This window comes from Berghia stephanieae, chromosome 2, assembly GCF_034508935.2.
Source record: "Berghia stephanieae isolate SIO BIC M18660-M18661 chromosome 2, UCSD_Bste_1.3, whole genome shotgun sequence".
NCBI lineage: Eukaryota > Metazoa > Mollusca > Gastropoda > Nudibranchia > Aeolidiidae > Berghia > Berghia stephanieae.
The window spans coordinates 44,963,596-44,988,712 of record NC_088361.1 but is presented as its reverse complement, the minus strand read 5'-3'; the positions used below and the strand labels follow the sequence as shown (position 1 = coordinate 44,988,712).

General features: G+C 38.4%; 1 protein-coding gene across 1 annotated transcript in view; it reads left to right on the top strand.

The window, feature by feature from the left end:
- The window catches only part of LOC144964965 (carbohydrate sulfotransferase 15-like), a 45,456-nt gene that overhangs the window by 8,279 nt on the left and 12,060 nt on the right, over positions 1-25,117 (top strand). The window contains exons 5-7 of the mRNA XM_078899780.1: positions 494-650; positions 1,276-1,429; positions 17,951-18,098. Coding sequence (XP_078755906.1) covers positions 494-650; positions 1,276-1,429; positions 17,951-18,098 — 459 coding nt within the window. The remainder of the gene's footprint in view (positions 1-493; positions 651-1,275; positions 1,430-17,950; positions 18,099-25,117) is intronic.

Below are 25,117 nucleotides of genomic sequence, written 5' to 3'. Positions count from 1 at the left end.
TTGTAGTCTATCTATCGATTTATTAATTTATCCATCATCTATTTATCTATCAATCGATCTATCTATCTATCTATCTATCCATCTCTTTATCTCTATCTCTCTCTATCTATATATCTATCTATCTATCTATCTATTTATCTATCTATCTATCTATTTATCTATCTATCTAGATATCTATCTATCTATCCATCTATTTATCTCTATCTATCTATCTATCCATCTATCTACCTAAGGTTTGACAATCTTTTAGTCTATCTATCCATCTATTTTTCTATCTATGTGTCTATCTATCTATCTATCTATCTATCTATCTATCCATTTATCTATCTATCTATCTATCTATCTATCTATCTATCTATCTATCTATCTATCTATCTATCTATCCATCTATTTATCTACCGGCCTATCCATCCATCTATCTATCTTTTATCTATCTATCTATCGATCTATTATATATCTATTCCTTTACGTCCTATTTATATCTGTTACTCAGGCGATGCCAGCGTGTCAACACTGTGGTCCAATGACGACTGGTGGAGCAACCCAGAAAACTGTGGCCTGACTGAACCTCTCTATACAAATGCTCATCACATCCACCATGTTTTGCCTAAAGCTAAAATCATCGTCATACTTCGCAACCCCACCGACAGGTAAATAATATGATAGTAATAGCCATTGGTCTTTTTATTATTCATGTCAAATTAAGATTTACACAGTTTGAATGATGCTGTGAATTATTGGCGAAAGCCTAAGATTACATAATCTTTGAAACTTTGGTTACAGAAATAATGTAAATGTATGGATAGTGTATTTGTCTGGCCCTGGATCACAGTCTGTGTTAGTTTAAATATTCTACGCCTCTGATACCAAACTGTAAAAGACGTTATCATCATCGTCATTCTCTTCCTTCTCCTCTTGCTCCTCCTCCTCCTCCTCCTCCTCATTATTATTATTATTATTATTATTATTATTATTATTATTATTATTATTATTTATTATTATTATTATTATTATTATTATTATTATATCATCATCATCATCATCATTATTATTTTTATTATTATTATTATTATTATTATTATTATTATTATTATTATTATTATTATTATTATTATTATTATTATTATTATTCTATAACTATATGATAAATTGTTTTGAACTCAATTTGCCAATCTTACATGACTTTCTCCTCCGTTATGCAATGAAGTGGTCAAGGTTGCTGACAATGGCATTGATCTGGCCTATAACCTTATTGTTGCCGTCTTATTTTCACAGGCTGTATTCGGATTATTTGTATTTCCGGGAGTACAAATCTACGACAGACTTTCACCAGGTCGTAGAAACGGCCATCGCCAGTCTGAATGAATGTTTTGCGACGTTGGGTGTCCGCGCGTGTGTCTACAATGCTTCCATTGCCTACGGATCAAGGGTGAGTTACTCTTACCGCAAACTTATCAATTATAAGAGTCAACTTGTACAGAATGTAATGTGAGTTTTGGTTCCATTTATCTGGTAGTGAATGGATTTGGTTCCATTTATCTGATCGTTAATGGATTTGGTTCCATTTATCTGAGAGTGGATATGAATTTGGTTCCATTCATCTGATAGTGGTTGGATTTGGTTCCAGTTCCATTTATCTGATTTGTGAGAACATCAGAGACAAGAGCTTAGAGCCTGATGAGATCGAGGTAAGGCACTATACAAATGCCATTAATTATTATTAATCATTATTAACATTGGAAATATACCAAATAAATGATAGTGTGTATTGTTTTAACACAGATAATTATCTGAAATTAAAACCCCTAAAGACAAAAATCTCAATATAATTATATATATATATATATATATATATATATATATATATATATATATAAAATATATATATATATATATATATATATATAATAATATATATATATATATTGGAACCAAAAGGTCTGTGTTGAAGTTGACTAACCAGTTTCTTCAATATAGAAAAAAGGCTTTAGACAAGGATGTGTCCTAGCGTATGACTTGTTCAATGTCTACAGCGAGTTGATTTTCCCTGCACCAGTTAATGTTAAAGGAATTGCGATAGGTAGTCAGAATATAAATTGTGTAAGATACGCCGACGACGGGGTGTTGATAGCATATTTGCTCAAAGATATTCAAGAAACAGTAGACAAGCGTACAAACGTGAACAATGACACGGCTTTCTATTAAACGTGTTGATATTTTCAAAAAATGAGAACAACCTACCATTTCACCAAACACGCATGTGGGAGAAAATGAAACAGTTGAAACGTTTTCGATATTTTGGCGCATCATTACCATTGACGGCTTTGATATAGAAGAAATATTACAAAGAATTGCGTTATCAAAATGTATTTCATCGCCTAAAACCAGCGGTATTCAACACAGTTCTAAGTATAAACAGCCGTCTAAATCTGACCGACACATATCATAATATGTCCTACCGCCAATGATCTACAGAATTTAGTTGCAGAGACAAAATGAACGGATATTCTACGGTCTTCTTCGACCAACTGCCTCAATGTTTTCCTCAGACCGAATTCAATGAGAAATCGTTAAACCCTCCTTTTTCTAAAAACACATGATATCATCTGATGGTTGTTTTATTGGATTGTAACTAGTGCGGGGCTGTCATTGGCAAGCTTAAGGACCACGGTCCTACGGTCCCTGGGAAATGAAAACCGCAAGGACCGGTCCTAGGACCGGCGGTCCTTTTCGACATTGAACATTCCTGAGAGACCGTTTTGACCTTTGGGACCATGGGATCGTTCATTCTTGAACCGTTAAAGACCGCTACAACGATGAAAACCGTGGTCTAGAGGAGTAAAACACACGGAGTAGTCACACTCATTTCAAATTGTAACCTAATTAGAGAAGAGGGGTGATGCCTTCTTTATTTGCTCACAGTACTTCATTGTTACTTCGATAATTTAGCGTGAATAAAATTTGAAATTTATCCCCGTTAACGGAGATAAAGGAATCACCCAAGGCGTTGATCGAGTTGTTCGTGGCGTTTATACACACACGCAACTCCTACCCCCCCCCCCCCCCCCCCCCCCCCACACACACACACATGAAAGGGCAGCGAGCATTGAAGAGTAAGAGAGAGACGTGAAGTTATAATAAGAGGGGGTGGATGCGGTAATAAGTAATAAGTAATAAGTGGGGTCGATGGTGACTTTTCGCCAGATCTAACAAACCCAGCTACCCATTCACTGCTGAGTAGACAGGGATTCAGAAAAAACTCGACTGCACCCGGGATCGATCTCTGGCCCTTTGCGTATAAAGAGAGTGCTCTATCAACTGAGCTATCGGGGTCCCCAAATATTCTATTGAACCTTTTAAAAATACAGACGTTATAACTGGTTTTTTTTTGGACGGAAGAAACTAATGAAACTCATATTACTTGATTAGTTAAAACACCAAACGAAATTTTAATATTATTGTATTATTTTAAATGACAACAATGCGATAGAAAGGAGTGGCAACAAGAGATGGACAAAAGAAAACAAAAAATCAGACTTGCAACTTGCTAGGTTCGACACACACACACACACACACACACACACACACACATCTTTAATAGTCACATACATTTCAAACAATAACCCATTAGAGAAGAGGGGTCATGCCTTCATCATAGATCATTGTCATTGCGATCATTATGGTGTAGTAAATTTTGAAATTTACCCCGTATAATGGAATCGTCCAAGGCGTGCGCCTCCTGTTCCCCCCATCTCACACACGAAAGGGCGGTTTGCGGAGTGGAGGGAGGTGGTCGTCTGCCTCTATGGTCGTCTGTGTCGTTTAGTGTATGGCAAAGGGGGTGGGTGCGATTAATTAAGTGGGATGGGTGGTGATTGGTGGAAGATAGGCAAAGGACCGAGGCAACGAATCGCTGGGAAGTAGTATGGCGCGAGACCGTTGAAAGGTGATAAGAAGTGAGGACCGCCGGCGGTCTTCCTCTTTGGGACTGGACCACGGTTCACAGCTAAAAGACCGTGGGACCGGTCCTCGGTCCGGTCCTCAGCGCGGCACTAATTGTAACCCCAGATTTTGCCAATGGTGAATTTCATACTCCTAACAAAACAAGGCACGGACTTTCTTTCGTGACTTGAATTCAAGATATTTTGGCACAACAATAAAGGCTGTCTGGGCATCTGTCTTTGTCATTACTAGTGCGGGGCTGTCATTGGCAAGCTTAAGGACCACGGTCCTACGGTCCCTGGGAAATGAAAACCGCAAGGACCGGTCCTAGGACCGGCGGTCCTTTTCGACATTGAACATTCCTGAGAGACCGTTTTGACCTTTGGGACCATGGGATCGTTCATTCTTGAACCGTTAAAGACCGCTACACGATGAAAACCGTGGTCTAGAGGAGTAAAACACACGGAGTAGTCACACTCATTTCAAATTGTAACCTAATTAGAGAAGAGGGGTGATGCCTTCTTTATTTGCTCACAGTACTTCATTGTTACTTCGATAATTTAGCGTGAATAAAATTTGAAATTTATCCCCGTTAACGGAGATAATGGAATCACCCAAGGCGTTGATCGAGTTGTTCGTGGCGTTTATACACACACGCAACTCCTACCCCCCCCCCCCACCCCCCCCCCTCCCCACACACACACACATGAAAGGGCAGCGAGCATTGAAGAGTAAGAGAGAGACGTGAAGTTATAATAAGAGGGGGTGGATGCGGTAATAAGTAATAAGTAATAAGTGGGGTCGATGGTGACTTTTCGCCAGATCTAACAAACCCAGCTACCCATTCACTGCTGAGTAGACAGGGATTCAGAAAAAACTCGACTGCACCCGGGATCGATCTCTGGCCCTTTGCGTATAAAGAGAGTGCTCTATCAACTGAGCTATCGGGGTCCCCAAATATTCTATTGAACCTTTTAAAAATACAGACGTTATAACTGGTTTTTTTTTGGACGGAAGAAACTAATGAAACTCATATTACTTGATTAGTTAAAACACCAAACGAAATTTTAATATTGTATTATTTTAAATGACAACAATGCGATAGAAAGGAGTGGCAACAAGAGATGGACAAAAGAAAACAAAAAATCAGACTTGCAACTTGCTAGGTTCGACACACACACACACACACACACACACACACACACACACACACACACACACATCTTTAATAGTCACATACATTTCAAACAATAACCCATTAGAGAAGAGGGTCATGCCTTCATCATAGATCATTGTCATTGCGATCATTATGGTGTAGTAAATTTTGAAATTTACCCCGTATAATGGAATCGTCCAAGGCGTGCGCCTCCTGTTCCCCCCATCTCACACACGAAAGGGCGGTTTGCGGAGTGGAGGGAGGTGGTCGTCTGCCTCTATGGTCGTCTGTGTCGTTTAGTGTATGGCAAAGGGGGTGGGTGCGATTAATTAAGTGGGATGGGTGGTGATTGGTGGAAGATAGGCAAAGGACCGAGGCAACGAATCGCTGGGGAAGTAGTATGGCGCGAGACCGTTGAAAGGTGATAAGAAGTGAGGACCGCCGGCGGTCTTCCTCTTTGGGACTGGACCACGGTTCACAGCTAAAAGACCGTGGGACCGGTCCTCGGTCCGGTCCTCAGCGCGGCACTAGTCATTACAGTCGAAAAAAAAAATGCTTATCTGAATAGGACGCTGTTTACAAAAGATGAAATGTAAATATTTGTTTTATGTTCATTTAATTTTGGTGCCTTTTGTTTTGAATAATTATAGTCCACCGAGTCTCATCAATTTTGTGACTCCTGGTATTTGGGCTAAATACCCTGTGACTTCCCCCAGCCTATCCTGTATAGAACAGTAAAGGAAGGTGCCCCAAACGTAAACAAGGTCTAGAAGCACGTGGCAGACCACATGTTCCTGTCTTGACAGCTCACGTTCCAATGTAAATTATAGAAAAAAATAACCTTTAAAATTTGGCTGTTATGTGGCAAAAGAAACACATATTCATAAATACTAGATCACGCGTCAAATAATATCTAAATATTGATTTTTTATTAAACAAATCGTAAAATTTATCAAAAATTACTGTCGGTCTATTTTTAGACCACGGTCAATCTCATTCTCCAAAATCAATGCGCTTGTGTGAACAAAACAAGAACTATTTGAAATCTGGTTTTCGGAATAATTTAGCCATATACAAAGAATTTAAATAAATAACTATTTTATTTGTACGTATTTGTTTTTAACTGACTGAGTATTATCTACAATTTGAACGACAAAAACGGGAGACCTGTTTTGTGCGCAACGTTGTCCGGCTGCTAAAGTTCCTAATCACCAGAAAAGAATGGCAGTCCAACTCATGCAAAGGTAAGATGCCAATTTCAGTGTTTGAGTTTGTAATTTGTATCGATTGGTTTTGAGAGCAGGAAACGATTTAGTTCAATGTTAATCCATAATAGCGTTCGGGTATTTAACTTTGGATGTCTCACCGGCATAATTTTAGAATGCTTTGCTTATTTGTTTTCATTTCACTTCGCAATTTGACTGCTGTCAGTCATTACAGTTACAGTTACAGTACAGCTTCACTCGCCGATTCTCACTTACAGAGTTTACGTTTCCTTCACTCATGTCTGGTTCATGCTCATTCAGTGAGTGATTCGAATACTACTCTGTGAGAGAACACACTTTTCGTAATTTATGACATTTTATGGTAACGTTTACAGTCTAGAACGTGTGTCAGTGTCAGCGTCAGTCATAACTTGACCGAAAAACAAAACAGAAAGGAACCAAAAAAAAAAGCAGACACCCCCCTCCTCAGTAGTTGAAATCTCAACAAAAGTTGTTTTTTTTAAATCCTCATCTTTCGTGGCGCGTAGCTTTCACCGCTTGTCATATTTTATTGACTCTCGCTCTTTCCTGACCTGATAATAATAATAGATTTCGAAACAGTCTTCATTCTCTCATTATCTGGACTGGAACTGGAAAAGGAACAAGACAAAGGGTCTCTGCCACCGATTTTCAATATCTTGTGTTGTTTGAGGGATTTAAGTTGGTAGCCGTTTTTGCCACATAAGACTTGTTGTTATTGTTTTTGCTGAGAGTCGATGGATAAGGAATGGCAGAGAGGGAGGAAGGGTGAAAAAATGAGAATGTCTGGGAAAAGAAAATGTCCCACTCAACCCCTTATCGCATCTTTGATATTTGGCAGGTGTCAAACTACATGTATGACGTTTTGGATCTTCCAAGCCTATTCGCCTTATTTGGTCGGTAGCTGTGTGAAAGAAAACATATTTTATTGTAAAATGCAGGGAGTGCGGTCTGATATTTTCGTCGTCGCTATGATTATTCCCAGACAGGGTCTGCCAATAACGAAAATTGGTTATTCCCAGACCGATAGAGGAAAAAAAACAAACAATATTTTTTTATTAAAAAAAAAAATAAAAACAATTTTAAGAAATTCATGCTCAGAAACGGAACAAGGCCAAACAAAAAAGGATAAAAGAATAGACTCGCTCAAAAAAAAAAAAGATTTAAAAAAAAAGGGGGGGGGGGGGGGGGGGGGGGGGGGGGGGGGGGGAGGCGATTGAATGAATCTGTGCAGCTAAAATGAGCAACGAGTTTCCCTTGGCTCAAGAGAAATGAAAATGAAAAAAACTGTGTTTAAGTTTTTGTATGAGTGTTGTGGGGGGTCGTGGGGTTTTGTTACAGTTTTATACTTATACACATCCCTGTTAGTTCAATCTATTTTGGGGGTAATGATCAAGAGGGGCCTGGTCCCACAACTCTTTACGGATTTACCTTGGATTGAAATGAAAACTAAACCTCTCTGATTACTTTAGATTACCTAATTTTATTTCATACGTTTTTTTATGAAGAAGAAGCTTTTTAGGATTTTGTAATTCATAGGAAACACCATGATATGTGAAATGATGTCTTATCTAAATTTTGCCTGAGGAATGATAAGCCAACAATTTTGAAAAGCTCTCTCTATTGATCGAATTATCAAAAATTTTATTTGTGATCAGATATTTTATTTGACTTTAAAGTGAAATCTAGAGGCATTAAAAAATATTCAATGTTTATTAGACTTTTCTTATGTGATCAAAAAGTTAAATACAGGAAATACTGATCAAATGAGTTCACCAGAAGGTAAATAAAAGCCCATTTTTTAAAAGCTAATCGACATTGGTTATGTAATCTTGCCTTCATGATCATAAATCTCTGATAAAATTAGACCTGACCCAACGGTTTTAGTTTTAACAACCTAGTGGTATCTGAGTTCCAGGTCCATTATGTTTTCTAATGTTTTTATTGAATATAAGCAAACCATTAAGAAATAGGTCATGTCTATATATTCAACATTGAATGGTATTTCTTCTTACATTGAAATAAGTGGTTCTTTAGAGTAATAAGGCTCATGGAACTGGAGTTATTCCTGTTTCTGTAACATGAAGCAACAGACCTTAAATAGTGCTTGATAACTTTCTTTAAACAATAAATGGTATTTCATCTTACTTTGAAATAATTGGTCCTTTAGAGTCATAAGGCTCATGGAACTGGAGTTTTTCCTGTAACATGAAGCAACAGACTGTAACAAGTGCTTGATGAACTCTGAATAAGTTGCACATTTACATTTTACTTGTAGAGTTAGATCCAGTTATTCATTCAAACATTGCTATCTTAATTTCAAATTGGCATTTAATTAATAATAATAAATATAAAGTTAAATAAATCCAATGATAATAATTGATAAAATAAGATAATTATAACTTTTATTCATTGGTTGGTCCATATGAATTTTACTTTATGATTTTGTGTGAGATGATATTGCTTTTTATGGGACCATGGGAAAATGGTTTAGGATGCCATGCTTATCTTTTTTTTTCAGATCTAAATAACATTACAACAAGAATGAGTCTCTGCATTCCTTTAATTGTTCTGGAAGCATTGGCCTGCCTATACCATGGGAATTAAACAATTTATATTCAGGAAGAAGTATCATTATTATTATTATTATCATCATCATCATCATTGAGTCATATCCTTCAAGATTATCAAAATGGCTTTCATTTGTTACTGTATCTTATAGAGTTCCTCATATATCATTATGGACCCTTCTATGTTTTTTTAATGGAATTAATGTTTTTATTCTATATTCTTCATAAAACCTCTCAGCTTTATTGACCTACCAAGTATAATCTAGAGACTAGAGAGCGGTGATTGAGAGAACAGGACCATATTTTGCTTTCGAGCGTTTCTTAATTTTAAAAGCAGCTTACTGTAGTTTGTAAAGATTTTAAAAAACTTTTTTCTAATGACAGCGTCTAATACACGTTAAAACCAATGCATTTCTATCCCGTTGTAATTTTTGGCAGTGGTATCTCCATTTTAATGGTATTGGCTCCTGTTTCTTTATACAAATGCCCTGTGAGCTTGTTATACACTCGAAAGAAACATTTACATAGGGAAGTCAAGAAGAATATAGCAAAAGAAACCTGCTTCCTTGGTTATGAATAAGAAATTTAAAAAGAAATAGGCAAATATCTCTTTATCTTGTCTACCATTTAACTTTCTAATTATTTTTAAAAGTTTATTATATCCTTTTCTATATTTATAATTTAATTTATCAACAAGATAAGAGTACTGATGAATCTATTTATGTAGCTGATTTGTAATGGTAGTAGAATTTGATAGATGGGACCATGTGATGTTGCATATCAGAACCTTTCTTAATCAAAGCTTTTGCTAAGGCTCTTAAAATCACAGATTTAAAAAAATGGAACTACACAGTTTCAGTAATAATTATCAATTTTCTTTATTTTTTTTCTTTCTCTTTCACAGGATGAGAATACAAGCATACCTTTATAATGGAGAAACATCTTATCTATATTTTTAAAAATGATTTTCAGTTTGAATAACATGAATATGAATGAAATGACAATAAAAGTGATATAAATTTATAATCTGCTTTTAATTTATTTCGATTTCACAAGTTGTGTTATGGCCCTCAGATACGGCAGGACGGGTGAGACTGAGAACCAGTCCTCACAATAGCACTAGAGGTCTTGTATATGCAAGATGTGATTTGCATTGATGCAGTTTAAAGACTGTCCTGTTTTATTCATTCTGGTGCACGCTGTAGGTTTTTTGGGTTGTTTTTTTTGTTTCTTGTTTTAAAGAAAGATTCTTTGGGCTTTTTTCTTCAATCTAAGACTTGATTGAATTCTGACTCAATGCAAATCAACTTTGTTCCAACTCCAACTCCTCAATTTCAAATTACAATGAACTTGTGCGCCCTTCCTTCTCTGTTAACCTACAGGTTATTGGATATGTAAGTTTAATACATTTACGTCTACCACAATGATAGACTAGCAATTTATCTAAACTAAATATCTTGCATTCGTCTTTTGTAATAACTTTTCATTCTGGGTTACACATGAAAGTTAGCAATGCCGGGTTACAAAAGTACTTTGATATTAAAAAGATCATCATCCTAACATTCTAATCTTAATCTTTGTCATCTTACTTTTTTTTTATATGTTGCCAGGTGTAAGACTTATTAATTTTGCAAGTCATCATCATCATAGCTTGTCGCACCAACACCAAACTCACTCCACAGCATTGGGGAGCAGACTCTTAGGTCATGGTCAGTGCAGCTGAGCCCATCCTGGCATTCTCTAAGGATGTCTGCTCTGGGCATTCACATGTACACAAGCTAGTCTCAGCCAGCCCCCACTTTTTCATGCCACCAGTTGTTCTCACAAGTTTTGCCCGTGCTGTGTTCAGTGTTACCAATTCATTCCTGGGGAGCTCGGTTCCGTAGGACAGTTCTTCTCTCGGATCTCCAACAGCTTCATTTGCATGATTGTCCCACTCTGTGTGGAAATCCTGTATACAGCTGCATGGTCAGGGTTGATGCTTTCTTCCGTCATGAAGCTCTTTCTCGACTTCAGTCTACTTTTTATTGGGCTGTGGTCATGTTGGGGGTGCCTTGGGTCCATTTTCTGTTTATATTTCTGGCTTTGGAAGCAGTGGCTCTTCGAATGTGGGGAGGTGCAATGCCAGCCAGCCGATGGAGGACTGGAACTGCAGTCGGTTTCAAGTTACTCTAATGATCCGGCAGGTGTTATTTTGACATGGCAGGATCTTACTCAGACTGGTGAGACCTTTTCGGCTGTTGAATAGCAGAGGGCTAGTATGGTTGTCCTGACTGTTTTCTGATCTGCTCCCCGTGTAAGTTTTTCTTCTCTTTTCTTAGGAAGTTGTTTCTTTTGGCCACCTTTGCTTTTGTTTTCTTTGCGTTCTGAGAAAAGGACATTGTGCGGTTTACGGTAACACCGAGGTACACGGGAATGTGTTGTTCTCCAATATGTCCCCATTCCAGGAGATGTTCAGTTTCCTGTTTTTTTAGACTTGGCGGCTCTTTATATGGAAAGCACACTCTTGAGTTTTTCCTGGTTAGCATTTTGTGAGTTCTTTAAATGTGGGCTCAGAGAGTGGCTCCAGGACATCCGTTAGTCTCTCCTCAATGGTCTTGAAATCAGAGGCCTGGGACGCGAGACACAGATCATCAGCATATAGAAACCCCTGGATGTTCTCGAACTGAGGTTGGTCATTGGTATAAACGTTGAAAAGGATAGGTGCAATTACCGATCCTTGAGGGAGTCCGTTCTTTTGTGATCTGCTTTTCTTCCCATCCATTTCCACAAAAAAGTGATGGTTTGACATAAGGGATTTTATTATTGCAACTATTTTTGTGTTACGAGTTACCCTTGCAACCTTTAGGAGCAGTTTCCTGTGATTTACTGTGTCATAGGCAGCTGCCAGGTCCACGAACACAGTTCATGTAATTTGTTTGTTCTCGTAGAGATGACTGATCCTACCTCAATGGCGATTGGTCCGGATTGTGATTTTGGTATGGGGTTGCCGACAGTTTTTGACATGTCTGGAAGACACAAATGCAGGGTCTGGGTTGTAACCTGTTCTCCAGCGAGCGCTTGAAAAGGATGATTCATGCGTCATAGAAGAGTGTCAGATTATATTGGTCAGCCCATTCCTCAACAGTATCTACATCTTCGTTGTTCTCATTGTATCCCCATTTGGTGCTGTGGCTGTTAAAGTCACCTATCACAATCATTGGTTTCTCACTAGTGGTGGATGTAACTGGCCACTTGAATGGCGTTGGTGGAGGTTTGTTGACAGATATCACATTGAAGTGTCTGCCTTCAATTCTGAGAATTTCCACCTCACTTACTGTCATGTCCTGGTTGTATGTCACTATTGATTTGTCTTTGACTTTGACGTAGTTAACGCTACCGTGAATGTTGCTTTCATGTTGTATGACTAAATGCATGCCAGGGATGTTTAGTGCCACGGTCTTGTGCGTCTCTTGTAGACAGAGTTGCGTCGCTGGAGGCCGATTGCTACAACATACACAACACCAACATTTTGCAAGTATCTTTAACACTTTTACCATTAAACGGTGATATTGACAACAACAATAATAATAACTATTATTATTATTATTATTATTATTATTATTATTGTTATTAATAATAATATTAGTAGTAGAGGTCTAGTAGTAGAAATAGTAACAGTTGGACCAAGTACATAAATATGAATATTTATACAGCGCATTTCTACAGATTCAGATAGCCGTGAGCAATGCGCTTCACAATGTTTCATATTTATCCCCCCCCCCCCCCCCCCCCCCACTTCAACAAGCCGTATGGAACCATATTTCTTTGTCATACAGCCTGTTAAGCGACCCTTGTGTACTAAACCTGTCACTACCCGTCATTTCTGTAGCCAGATACTCATTCCATCGAGTGGGGTAAGCGGTAAAGTGCCTTAGCCAGGGAAACAACGTGGGGACCACAATTTTTCACGATTAGTCATCCATCCTATTACTGATCACACTTAGCATTGGCATTGCTCGACTTTTGTGACAAGACGAAAACCGTACCGCTGAGCCATACGGTCCGTTAGTTCAGTCTAGTTTTGTGGTATCAGTGGTTATAATACAGTAGTGGTAGTGCAGTTATAGTAGAAGTACGTAGTAGTAGTCTTCTGTTCAAAATGGTCATCTGAGCGAAGAGATAGGAGATAGATTCGAATTTACTCTCTTCATTGCATTGACCGTATGCTTTGACTTTGATCATTTGATACGCTGTAAAAAAAAAAAAAAAAAGTACGGTCCACCTTAACCAAAAACAAGCAACAATCTTAGTTTCCCTGAACATAGATATGGTTTTGTTTACGGGAGGAGGGGAACCATGATTATGGTTTTCCTACAAAATAAAAGGAGCATTTGGGCTATAAATAATATGATCGTGGCCTCCCTAGCTATCTCAGGCTCGGAGTAAACAGCTGGAATTTATTCACGACCAGCTTCAGTTTGCTGCCTTAGCAACATGTAAACAAAAAGTTGGTTGGATGCGCATGACATTACTAAAGGTCAACTGCAGCATAGTTCGGGTCATTTATAAAAAAATCTGGGTCACGTTTGACGTCAAATGTTATTGTTTACATATGGGGCACCTTCCTTTACTGTTCTATACAACTCTGCCCTAGTTTAACGTGGATATGAAGTAACAACATACCTACAATATCGGATAACTGGTCGTACTGAATGCACTTACCCGTCTGTTCTGATCATTTCTTGGCAGGTGAAAACTAAAGCAATAGCGAAGAGGGCCAAATAGAATAAACTAAATAGATAAATAAATGGAATACCTGGCAATGGAAAGAGGAGACGATTGCATCCCACACACAATCAACACATAGTTGTTCCTATTAGACCAAGGCTAATCTTAACATTATTTCAAAAGTCCTCTTTATTGATTGGGGATCTAGTCAGATTTGGTTCTTTCCTATGTGTGTTTCTTGTTTTGGTCTGTATGGGCGTGTAACTGTGGCTTGGTAAATAACGTTTTGAGTCAGGCAATTGCCGTTTAGGGAAGCTTCCCTCCTGGTCACGTCCTTCAGCCCATCATGAACAAAAACACCATCAAAATAGGATACACCTGCATGTCAAACATACAAAACATCAGTTCCTCCAACAACAAACGAAAACTATCACAGCCAGATCAACCCAACACCAACCTAGAGAAAAAATGCAACTGCAGGACCCAGACAACATGCCCACTAAACGTCCGTTGCCTGACTCAAAACGTTATTTTTCAAGTCACAGTCACACGCCCAGACACTCCAAAACAAGAAACATGGTTGGGCCTCACTGAGTGCTCATTCCAAACCAGATACAACCTGCATATCTTCCATCAAAAACATAAACAAACGACATTCTACAACACTAAGCGGACACATTTGGAAACTGAAAGAAAGAAAAAAGACATACAACACAGCATTACATGGAAAATCATCTCCAGACCAGTTGTACCCCTCTTCTAAGATTTGCAACCTCTGCTTGGAAGAAAATCTCTTCATCACCACAAAATCGAACGTGGCAACACTCAATAGAAGAAACGAACTAACATTTCCATGCAGAAATAGAAACAATCCACCATAATCGCGAAGCCGGAAAAACACGATTAACTCGATTAACACAACAATCTATTTTCACTTTCACTTCCCGATGATGGCGAATGCTCGAAACAATATTGTAGAAGTTGATCATAATTATACTTGAAAGATTTTATAAATAGCTCCTTTTATCAAAACAATTGAGCACTATTGTTTCATGGTTTTCGTTTTTAAAATTTATATATATATAGATAGATAGATAGATAGAATAAGTATATATATATATATATATATATATATATATATATATATATATATATATATATAGAGAGAGAGAGAGAGAGAGAGAGAGAGAGAGAGAGAGGGTGGGGAAGATAGATAAATGGAGAAAGAGAGAGAGAGAGAGAGAGAGAGAGAGAGAGAGAGAGAGAGAGGGAGAGAGAGGAGGAGGAGGAGAGATAAATAGAGAAAGGGAGAGAGATAGGTAAATAGAAAGAGGGGAAGAGAGATAGAAAGAGGGGTGGGGGTGGGGAGACAGAGATAGATATATAATAGAGAGAAAGAGGGAATGAGAGAGGGGGGGGGGGAGAGAAAGAAAGAAAGAGAGAGGTCTCCATAGGGACGTTTCTTATGTGTTCACAATCGAACACCCCTAGATATTTACAATATAATTTACTATACAATCAAAGCAAAATCGAGTCGGAGCCTATCCCGATTTCTAAATTGTGAAACTGACAATAGCGATTGCCTGCTACCCTTGGGATTGGACGTTAGTCCATCACAAAGTACTTTCCGCCAGATCTAACTGACCCAGCTACATAATCACTGCTGGGTGGACAGGGTGGTCAGAAAAAAAAATAATTTGACTGCACCGGGATCGATCTCGGTTCTTTTGTTAAATTGAATTCGTATCACGTTTCCTTCACACTTGTCTCACTGTAATATGTTTTGTTTTATATCACTGTAAAGCGATTAGAGCCTGTGACAACGGGGTAAAGCTCTATATAAATGCCATTTATTATTATTATTATTATTATTATTATTATTATTATTATTATTATTATTATTATTATTATTATTATTATTATTATTATTATTATTATTATTATTATTATTTTGCTTGTGAAGCGAGCGAGTGCTCTACCGACTGAGCTCTCGGAACCCTTAGGAAATAAAAGTTGTTTATTCGCTTGCTAGATCAATGCCTATTTATAAAATAACATGTTACATCCTCTCGCGTTTATTGTGCGGCTTCAAACTGAAATGTTTAGACGTCTATATCCAGAATATAATACAAAGATGTCTTTAGTGTGATGTGATGCTAGAATCCGTCTTTTTTCACAACTAGTCAGGAAGTGTTAAAGTTAAGGTGGAAGTAAAGGGAGACGAATCTGCAAATAGAAAGAACGTGGAATGCAAGCACAAACTGCCGTATAGACGACTCCTACCCTGAAAAAACACGTATTTAGCAATTTGGTCAGAAAACTCGTCCTTCAAATATCGATCGATTTAAATGTCCCTCGTCTTGGAAAAAAAGCAAAACTCTCAAACCTGGGGCTTTGCGACCTTTTTGCCAAGATTAGAGTCATGGTTTAAATCGATCGATATTTGAAGGACGAGTTTTCTGGGCAAATTTTTAAATACGTGTTTTTCCAAATATCGGCGGTTAACGGGTTATAGTGATTCCAGGTAAAAGTGGAGCATTTCGGAAATAATGACAGTTGTACTCACTCTCACTTTATTAACATGTGATAAAATATGTTGATGCTGTGCACTTATCTAAAAATGAAAACTCACAACATCCACAGCCGGATATAACCTACCAACACGCAAAACTATGTGTTACCTTAAAAGTTAAAAGTCTGATTATTACAAGTTAGTGAGAACTATTCATAACAAATGGCTGGCTAAAAACAAAAACAAAGAGCTGAGTGACATCGACTTCGTTCTATCTATACGTATATCTAAAACACATTATTTTATAAACATCTAAAAAATTATGTATATATAGGAGCCAGATATAGAAAGAAAAATACAACAACAAAAATAAATAAATCCCCCCCCCCCCCCCCCCCCCCCCAGAAAATAGCCTACCTTGACTGGCAATGGAACCTCAGACCTCCTGTTTACCGGTTAGACGTGCTAACATTACACCCCAAATTATGTGACATGACAATTGGATTCAGTAGTCTGGTGTCACGCCGCCCGGGAACGGCGGCCATCTTGGTTCTAAACAAAGAAAATCATTACTGTTTATTCTTCATGCTGGCTAGAACTTTTCATATGCCTTGTGATCAGAATGTGTAAAAGTCAAAACACGATTAAATTTATGGGTTTTTTTCCTCTGGATACGCTTTTAAGCTCGCCGGGGAAATATTTCATACGGGCGTCCGCCATTGTTCCGATAGTTTAGAGACAGTGTTACTAAGTTACCATGAGTCATTAGGAAGGAAGTGACGTTACAACTGTTGAAGAGTATTCGGGCAATTAATTTCATTCATTCTTCACAGCATTTCCGCTGTGATCCATCGCTTGCATCGTAAAAAAAAAAAAAAACAGACATTGAACACGGGAGGGCGGGGAAGACGAGTAGCTTCATTGTCATGTTGAAATATCAAAATGACAACTAAGAGAGCAGGCACTGGAGTAAGATAAACATCTTAAAGTTGTGGATGAAACCGTGGCGAACAAAGAATTAAAAAAAAAGAAGAAAAACGAAATAGAAGAAATACTACTTTGTTGTTTTTTTGTTGTTTTTTTTTTTTTTTGGGGGGGGGGGGGTTGTTTGCTTTGTTTTGTTTTAGTTTTTGTGTTCTTTTGTGTTTGTTTATATCTTTTTTGTTTGTTTATGTTTTTGTAGTTATTATTGTTTTTGTTGTTGTTTTGTTGGTTTTTGTTGTTGTTGTTGTTGTTGTTTTGTTGTTGTTATTTTTGTTGTCGTTATTGTTATTGCTGTTGTTGTTGTTGTTGTTGTTGTTGTTGTTGTTGTTGTTGTTGTTATTTTTGTTGTTTGTTTTGTTTTGTTTTAGTTTTTGTATTCTTTTGTGTTTGTTTATATCTTTTTTTTTGTTTATGTTTTTGTTTTTGTTGTTATTATTGTTTTTGTTGTTGTTTTGTTGTTGTTGTTGTTGTTTTTGTTGTCGTTATTGTTATTGTTGTTGTTTTTTGTTGTTGTTATTGTTGTTGTTTTTGTTGTTGTTGTTGTTATTTTTGTTGTTGTTGTTGTTAGTTTTGTTGTTTTTTGTTATTTTTGTTGTTGTCGTTATTTTTGTTGTTGTTATTGTTGTGTTTGTTGCTATTTTTGTTGTTGTTGTTGTTGTTGCTGTTGTTGTTGTTGTTGTGTTTGTTGCTATTTTTGTTGTTGTTGTTGAAGGGAACACATCATTTTGATATACATAATAATCTAGGTCCATAAATGTTCTCAATAGTCACAAGTTTCTATGAAGTTTTTTCAACAGTTTTTTTTTTTTTTTTGGCCACTTTCTGTCCACAGCTTCGCATCCGTATCGGCCTTTACCACGTCTTTCTACAAGAATGGCTGTCCGTCTTCCCTAGAGAGCAACTCCTGGTTCTCCGACTGGAGGATTATGCAGCCAAACCCCTGGAAACCATGAAGAAGGTCCACATGTTTCTTGGGTTGAGTGAGTACTTTCAATTCAATCATGTTTGTCTTTGCGTCTTTTTATCTGCATGTTTGTCTGCTCGATTATCAGTCTGTCTGTTTGTTTGTCTGTCTAACTTTCTATCTAAATTGGTGTTGGACTGTCTGTTAACCTACCTACTTACCTACTTCCCTCCTTGTTTGTCTCTCTGTCTGTCTGATTTATCTCTCTGTCACTCTGTCTGTCTGCCTAGATCATCTATATATCCATGATTCTCTCTGTCCGTCTGTCTACCTAGATCATCTAAATATCCAGGATTCTGTCTGTCTGTCTGTCTACCTAGATCATCTATATATCCATGATTCTCTCTGTCCGTCTGTCTACCTAGATCATCTATATATCCATGATTCTCTCTGTCCGTCTGTCTACCTAGATCATCTATATATATCCATGATTCTCTCTGTCCGTCTGTCTACCTAGATCATCTATATATCCATGATTCTCTCTGTCCGTCTGTCTACCTAGATCATCTATATATCCATGATTCTCTCTGTCCGTCTGTCTACCTAGATCATCTAAATATCCAGGATTCTGTCTGTCTGTCTGTCTACCTAGATCATCTATATATCCATGATTCTCTCTGTCCGTCTGTCTAGCTAGATCATCTATATATCCATGATTCTCTCTGTCCGTCTGTCTACCTAGATCATCTAAAAATCCAGGATTCTGTATGTCTGTCTGATTAAATTATGTCCTCTTGGTAAACGTCTTCTCTAACTTTCTTTCTTTCTTTTTCTTTCGCTTTCTCTCTCTCTCTCTCTCTCTCTCTCTCTCTCTCTCTCTCTCTCTCTCTCTCTCTCTTTTAATCTCTCTCTCTCTCTCTCTCTCTCTCTCTCTCTCTCTCTCTCTCTCTCTCTCTCTCTCTCGTGCGGCTATGTGGTCTAGTGGTATGACACTCGCTTTCGGGTCGGAAGGACCTGGGTTCGAGCCTCGCTTGGCGCATAGTGAAGTCCTTGGTGAAGACTCTTTGCTCACATTCTCTCGCCGTACTCAGGTGTAAAAAGTGTACATTGCCAATAACAGCGTTGTCTCTGTCCGAAAAAAATTGTAATATCGCCTAACAGGCGTCGTGTACTGTCCTACATGTTAAACGTTGCTGTTGGCCAGGGATCTCTTGTAAAGCTCTTTGAGCACGATATTGCTCGATATAAAAGCTCAAGCTCTTTCTTTCTCTCTCGCTATCCTTCATTTTTTCTCTCTCTCCTTCTCTCTCTCTCTCTCTCTCTCTCTCTCTCTCTCTCTCTCTCTCTCTCTCTCTGTCTCTCTCTCTTCTATCTATCTATCTATCTATCTATCTATCTATCTATCTATCTATCTCGTTATTTCTTTCACTCGCTCTCCTCTCCCCCCCCCCCCCCCCCCCCCCCCGCCTCTCCTCCTCTCTCTCTCTCTCTCTCTCTCTCTCTCTCTCTCTCTCTCTCTCTCTCTCTCTCTCTCTCTCTCTCTCTCTCTCTCTCTCTCTCTGCGTGTGTATGTGTGTGTGTGTGTGTGTGTGTGTCTGTGTGTGTGCGTGTATCTTTCTTTTCGACACATCATTTAATTTATTCTTAGATTGAAAAAGCATAAACGATGATAAACTGCATAGTAAACATTCCACATCCCACCTCGCTGCCTTCCGTCCGACTAATAACGAGTTAACGAGGAATGGGTGTGTTTACATCACGAAATCATCATGCTGTGTAGAATAGAGCAGTTAAACAAAGATTTATATTACAGTTGTGATACTGTTTTTCAGTAACATTTGGCTACACTTAAGTACTTCCCTCTCTCCTGCTCTACAATTACGTACTTCCTCTCTCCCGCCATTCTTTCTCACGAGTGCAACGTTTCTAAAAAAATAAGTTAAAAATTGAGATTTATATAGAGCAATATCCACTAAATGTGCTCAAAGCGCTTTACAAGGGGTCCCTGGTCAACAGCAACATTTAACAAGTAGGACGGGACATGACGCCTAATAGGCGATATAACAATTTTTCGGACAAAGACAACGCTGTTAACGGCCAGGTACTCATTTTACACCTGAGTACGGTGAGAGAATGTGAGTAAATAGCCTTTTCCAGGGACTCAACTATGCGCCAAGCACGAGGCTCGAACCCAGGACCTTCCGATCCGAAAGCGAGTGTCACACCACTAGACCACATAGCCGCACATAATAATGTGCATTGCTTGTAGTACCTAATGGATGATAACGGGTATCACATTGTGGATTGTTTATATCTTGGTCAGTCTTACTATCTATGGCGATTTATTTTACGTCCTTTTATCATTTGTTATTTCTTTCCCAGCACGCATCTTTTCTCTGCTATAGATAGAATGAAGATGACGTCACTCATGTCTAAGTTATTGTTTTCTTTCTTTTTTTTTTTGCCATCCATGTTCATGAGTAATTCTCACTAAACTGCATTAACCAGACTATAAACGTTCAAGGTTGCACACAGTTTTGTGTGTTGGTTCGTAATATTTCCGGATGGCCATGATGTGAGCTTCTTCGCTTCTTATTACTATCTAATATTATGATCTCCGCATTTCTTTGTCAGTTAGTACTTAGATAGGATTCACACTAGTAGGCATCTAGATATGTGTAATATCGTTTGGTTTAGCCTTCAAATCATTTTTATTTTTTGAACCCTTTTTTGGACATGTTTTTTAATGAGATTTTCAACTGATCGCAATGCGTTTAGCCCAAAAACTCACAACATCAGCCAGCCAGATATTACACAGAAATACACAAACCTATGTGTAACCTTGAACGTTAAAAGTCTTATTGATAGAATTTCGTGAGAACTACTCATAAAAATGGCTGGCTAAAAACAGTAACAAAGAGCCGAGTGACGTCAATTTCGGTCCCTCTATATCTATCCGAACAGGATGGTGCTGTATTACAAATCCCACGTTTTGATTGGTCAAAAATCCACTGGTTACTTGAATTGGCCGTTGGTGCTTCATTGATCAAACGGTCAGGGTAGCGGTCATCATTGTCGCAAGTTCCATAAATGCATCGGTTCGGCATTCCCTTTTTCTTTGAGTAGATGAATACTCAATGGGGTTAGGAATGTTTCTTTGGATGCAACCATAGTAACAAGAAAGAGGCAGAAACGAGCTAAATGCAGGGAATATTCCGATTGGTTAATGCTTAGCAACGCACGAAAGATCAATTGCCTGACTGTAACAAGTTTATCTGCCCCTGGGTCATAGCAACCTTTCCTCCATTCTTGTATTTTGGAGTAACATCTGCTATAGCTTTATAATGAGATTCTCCCTCCTTATGCAAGGCTCAGCTGAATGGTTAATTGGCCGTACAGAGGTTTTGATAGAAGAGAGGAGTGGAACAACATTTATCTCGGAAAAGTGAGTGGAGCAAGTACTTATGTTGATAATAACAAGAAATAAAGTGAGTAGGAAAGTGCCAGAAGACAACAGAGAATAAAACTTCGCGGCGGCGACGGGGGAGGGGGGGGGGGGTCGAACCCGCGACCTTACTGGTACGGAGCATCTCACTTCATTTCTTGTTATTAACAGTTATCTCGGAACCATAGAGAACCATAGACGGTGGCTAAGCTTGGAACCCAATAACATTTGGAGTGAGATGCCAGAATCAAACATCATATTATAGGGTATCTACTTCTTATCCATTTAGACCATTGACATTCTATAGTATATGAAGTCCTAGACTTAGACCCCTATCAGAAATACGTTTCGTATGAAAACTTTGTCATTAGATACTTTGGCTCTTAACCACTGAGACTTCTATTCAGAAAAACCTTATCGAAATCCTTCTGCAATACAACAGGGCTGTGTTTTGTTCGTGGGGGGAAGGGGGGGGGGGGGGGAGGTGAAGGGCTGTTACTTAGCAGCAATTGGATTTTTGTTAAAATTATATGGTTTGCATTAACTTAATCCCTGCCAGAAGCCTAAGTGGCACGGCCCGAGACATTTAATCTAACGGAGATTGAGATGAGAGAGGGTTGGGCGAGCGCAGAGAGGGGGGGGGGGGGGGGGGGGGGGGGGGGGGGGGGGGGGGGGGGGGGGGGGGGAGAGAAATATTCACAATTCTGTTCATTTCCTCTCTCTCTCTCTCTCTCTCTCTCTCTCTCTCTCACACACACACACACACACACACACACACACTCACGCACACACTCAAAGACAGACACACACACTCTCTCTCACACACACACACACACAAACACACACACAAACGATGTGATATGAATGAGGTCCAAGCAGTATATTATGGAACAATGATAGCCACTTGGAGACCCGATAAGAGGGCTAGCATGTGGACAACACATCATCGTCTACTTGATGATATTAGTAAATGATAATGGTATCCTACAACAGAATGAAACGCTCAGAGGACGATGTAGCATGCAGCGACCTCGAAGCACCGTAGATACACACAAGTACAAGAAGATGTGCATAACGTAAGAGAGAGATTGAAGGAGTTATAAAAGATAATATTATATTATTATTATAATGATAAGCGATGACGAACGACCTGGAAGATTCTTGTTAGGGTTTTTTATATTCAGACACGGGCAGCACAGACTTATTTTAAAAAACAAAACAACTCAAATACAGTAGTTGTGAGTTTATATTCACAACACAAATGTTTTCTATCATGCTGAATTTATAGATAGTATGCGCCTGGCTAAGAAGCTCATAACATTGCCATCCGGAAGTATAACAGACCAACACACAAAACTGTGTGTATCCATGAACGTTTAAAGCCGGGTTAATACAGTTCAGTGAGCTTTACTCATAAACGCGGATGGCAAAAACAATAACAAAGACCTGAGTGAGGTCATCTTCGAACTATCTATAAATAGATTAATATAATCATGTGCCAAATCAAAACATCCACAATGAATAAATACATAAATAAACAAGTAAATAGGAAAATAGATCAAATAAAAAATAGGACAAAAACAAAAGAGTAAATAAATAAATAGATAAGTAAGTAAGTGAATAAATAAATAAAAATAAATAAATGGATAAAAACAACTAAATAAGTAAACATAGAATTAAACGAATGAGAATACGTACGAAGCCTAAAAAGTGTCCACCAATGAAAGCATTCAGCGCCATTTTGTTGTTGGCTGAGAATGTAGTAATTACCATTCATTCGGTATCTATGTCAACATAACGACACAAGAAAAACAACAAACAATATCAAAATCCACAATAAAATGTTTCAGAACTGTTGCGTATATTTATGGCACAACGAAGCTGTCAAAAAATGAAGTTAGAGAATGTGTGTAATCATGTATTATAATAACCTGTAATGTGTTTTCCAACCACCACATCATCTACTACTACAACCACCACCACAATATCATCACTAACACTACTACTACAACCACCAGCCCCACATCATTATCACTACCACTACTACTACACCACCACCAGCACATCATCATCACTACCACTACTACAATCACCACAACCACATCGTCATCACTACCACTACTACTGCAACCACCACCACCATATCATCATCATTACCACTACTACCACAACCACCACCACCACTACTACTACAACCACCACCACATCACTACCTCAACTACTACAACCACCACCACAATAGCATCACTACCACTACTACTACAACCACCACAACCACATCGTCATCACGACCACTACTACTACAACCACCACCATATCATTACCATTACCACTACTACTGCAACCACCACTACCACCATATCATCACCATTACAACTACTACTACAACCACCACAACCACATCATCATCACTACCACTACTACTACAACCACCACCACATCATCATCACTATCACTACTACTACAACTACAACCACCACCACATTATCATCACTACCACTACTACTACTGCAACCACCACCACCATATCATCATCATTGAAATATTATTTATTTTTAAATTGAGCTTTATATAGTGCAATATCTACTAAATGTGCTCAAAGCGCTTTACAAGGGGTCCCTGGTCAACATTTAACATGTAGGATGGGACATGACGCCTGTTAGGCGAGATTACAATTTTTCGGACAAAGACAACTCTGTTAACGGCCAGGTACTCATTTTACACCTGAGTACGGTGAGAGAATGTGAGTAAAGAGCCTTTTCCAAGGACTCAACTATGCGCCGAGCGCGAGGCTCGAACCCAGGACCTTCCGATCCGGAAGCGAGTGTCATACTACTAGACCACATAGCCTCATCATTACCACTACTACTACAAACACCACCACCACATCATCATCACGACCACTACTACTACAACCACCACCACCACCATATCATTACCATTACCACTACTACTACAACCACCACCACATCATCATCACTACCACTACTACTACAACTACAATCATCACCACCACTACATCATCATCACTATTACTACTACAACTACAACCACCACCAGCACCACATCACCTCACTAACACAAGTACTATAATCACTACCATTAGGTTTTGGAGCTTTATTTCATTTGAAATAAGGAAACTTCGGAATTGTATTTGGCATTGTGTTTATATATCATAATATAATTCTAATCAGTTATCTATTTAGAACTTGATATTATACAATATGTATGCCAAATACCACCCCAATTCCCCTTTCTTGTGTGCGGGAATTCCTCTTTCGGCATTGAAATTGAGTGTGAGAGAGTCATCACTACACACATAAACAACAGAAACAATTTAAAAACAAGACTATGACACGCAACCACTCACACACGAGGCTATACTATTTATCCTTTTCTCTATATAGAATAGGACAAGACAAACAATAGCTTGACTCTCGCTACACTTAGCATTGATGTTTGTCGTCTCACGAGTTCAACTCTCGGTCGACCTGTCAATATTCCTTTTTGCCTCGGACGTAATCATTAATAGAATGTTGTGTGGTTTTGACCGTGAAGAAAACCTTAAGAAGTCACATTCATATCATTTTAGAGAGATCGTTTTGAATAATTTTGAGCTAAACGAGCGAGCAGCAACTTGTTTTCATGAA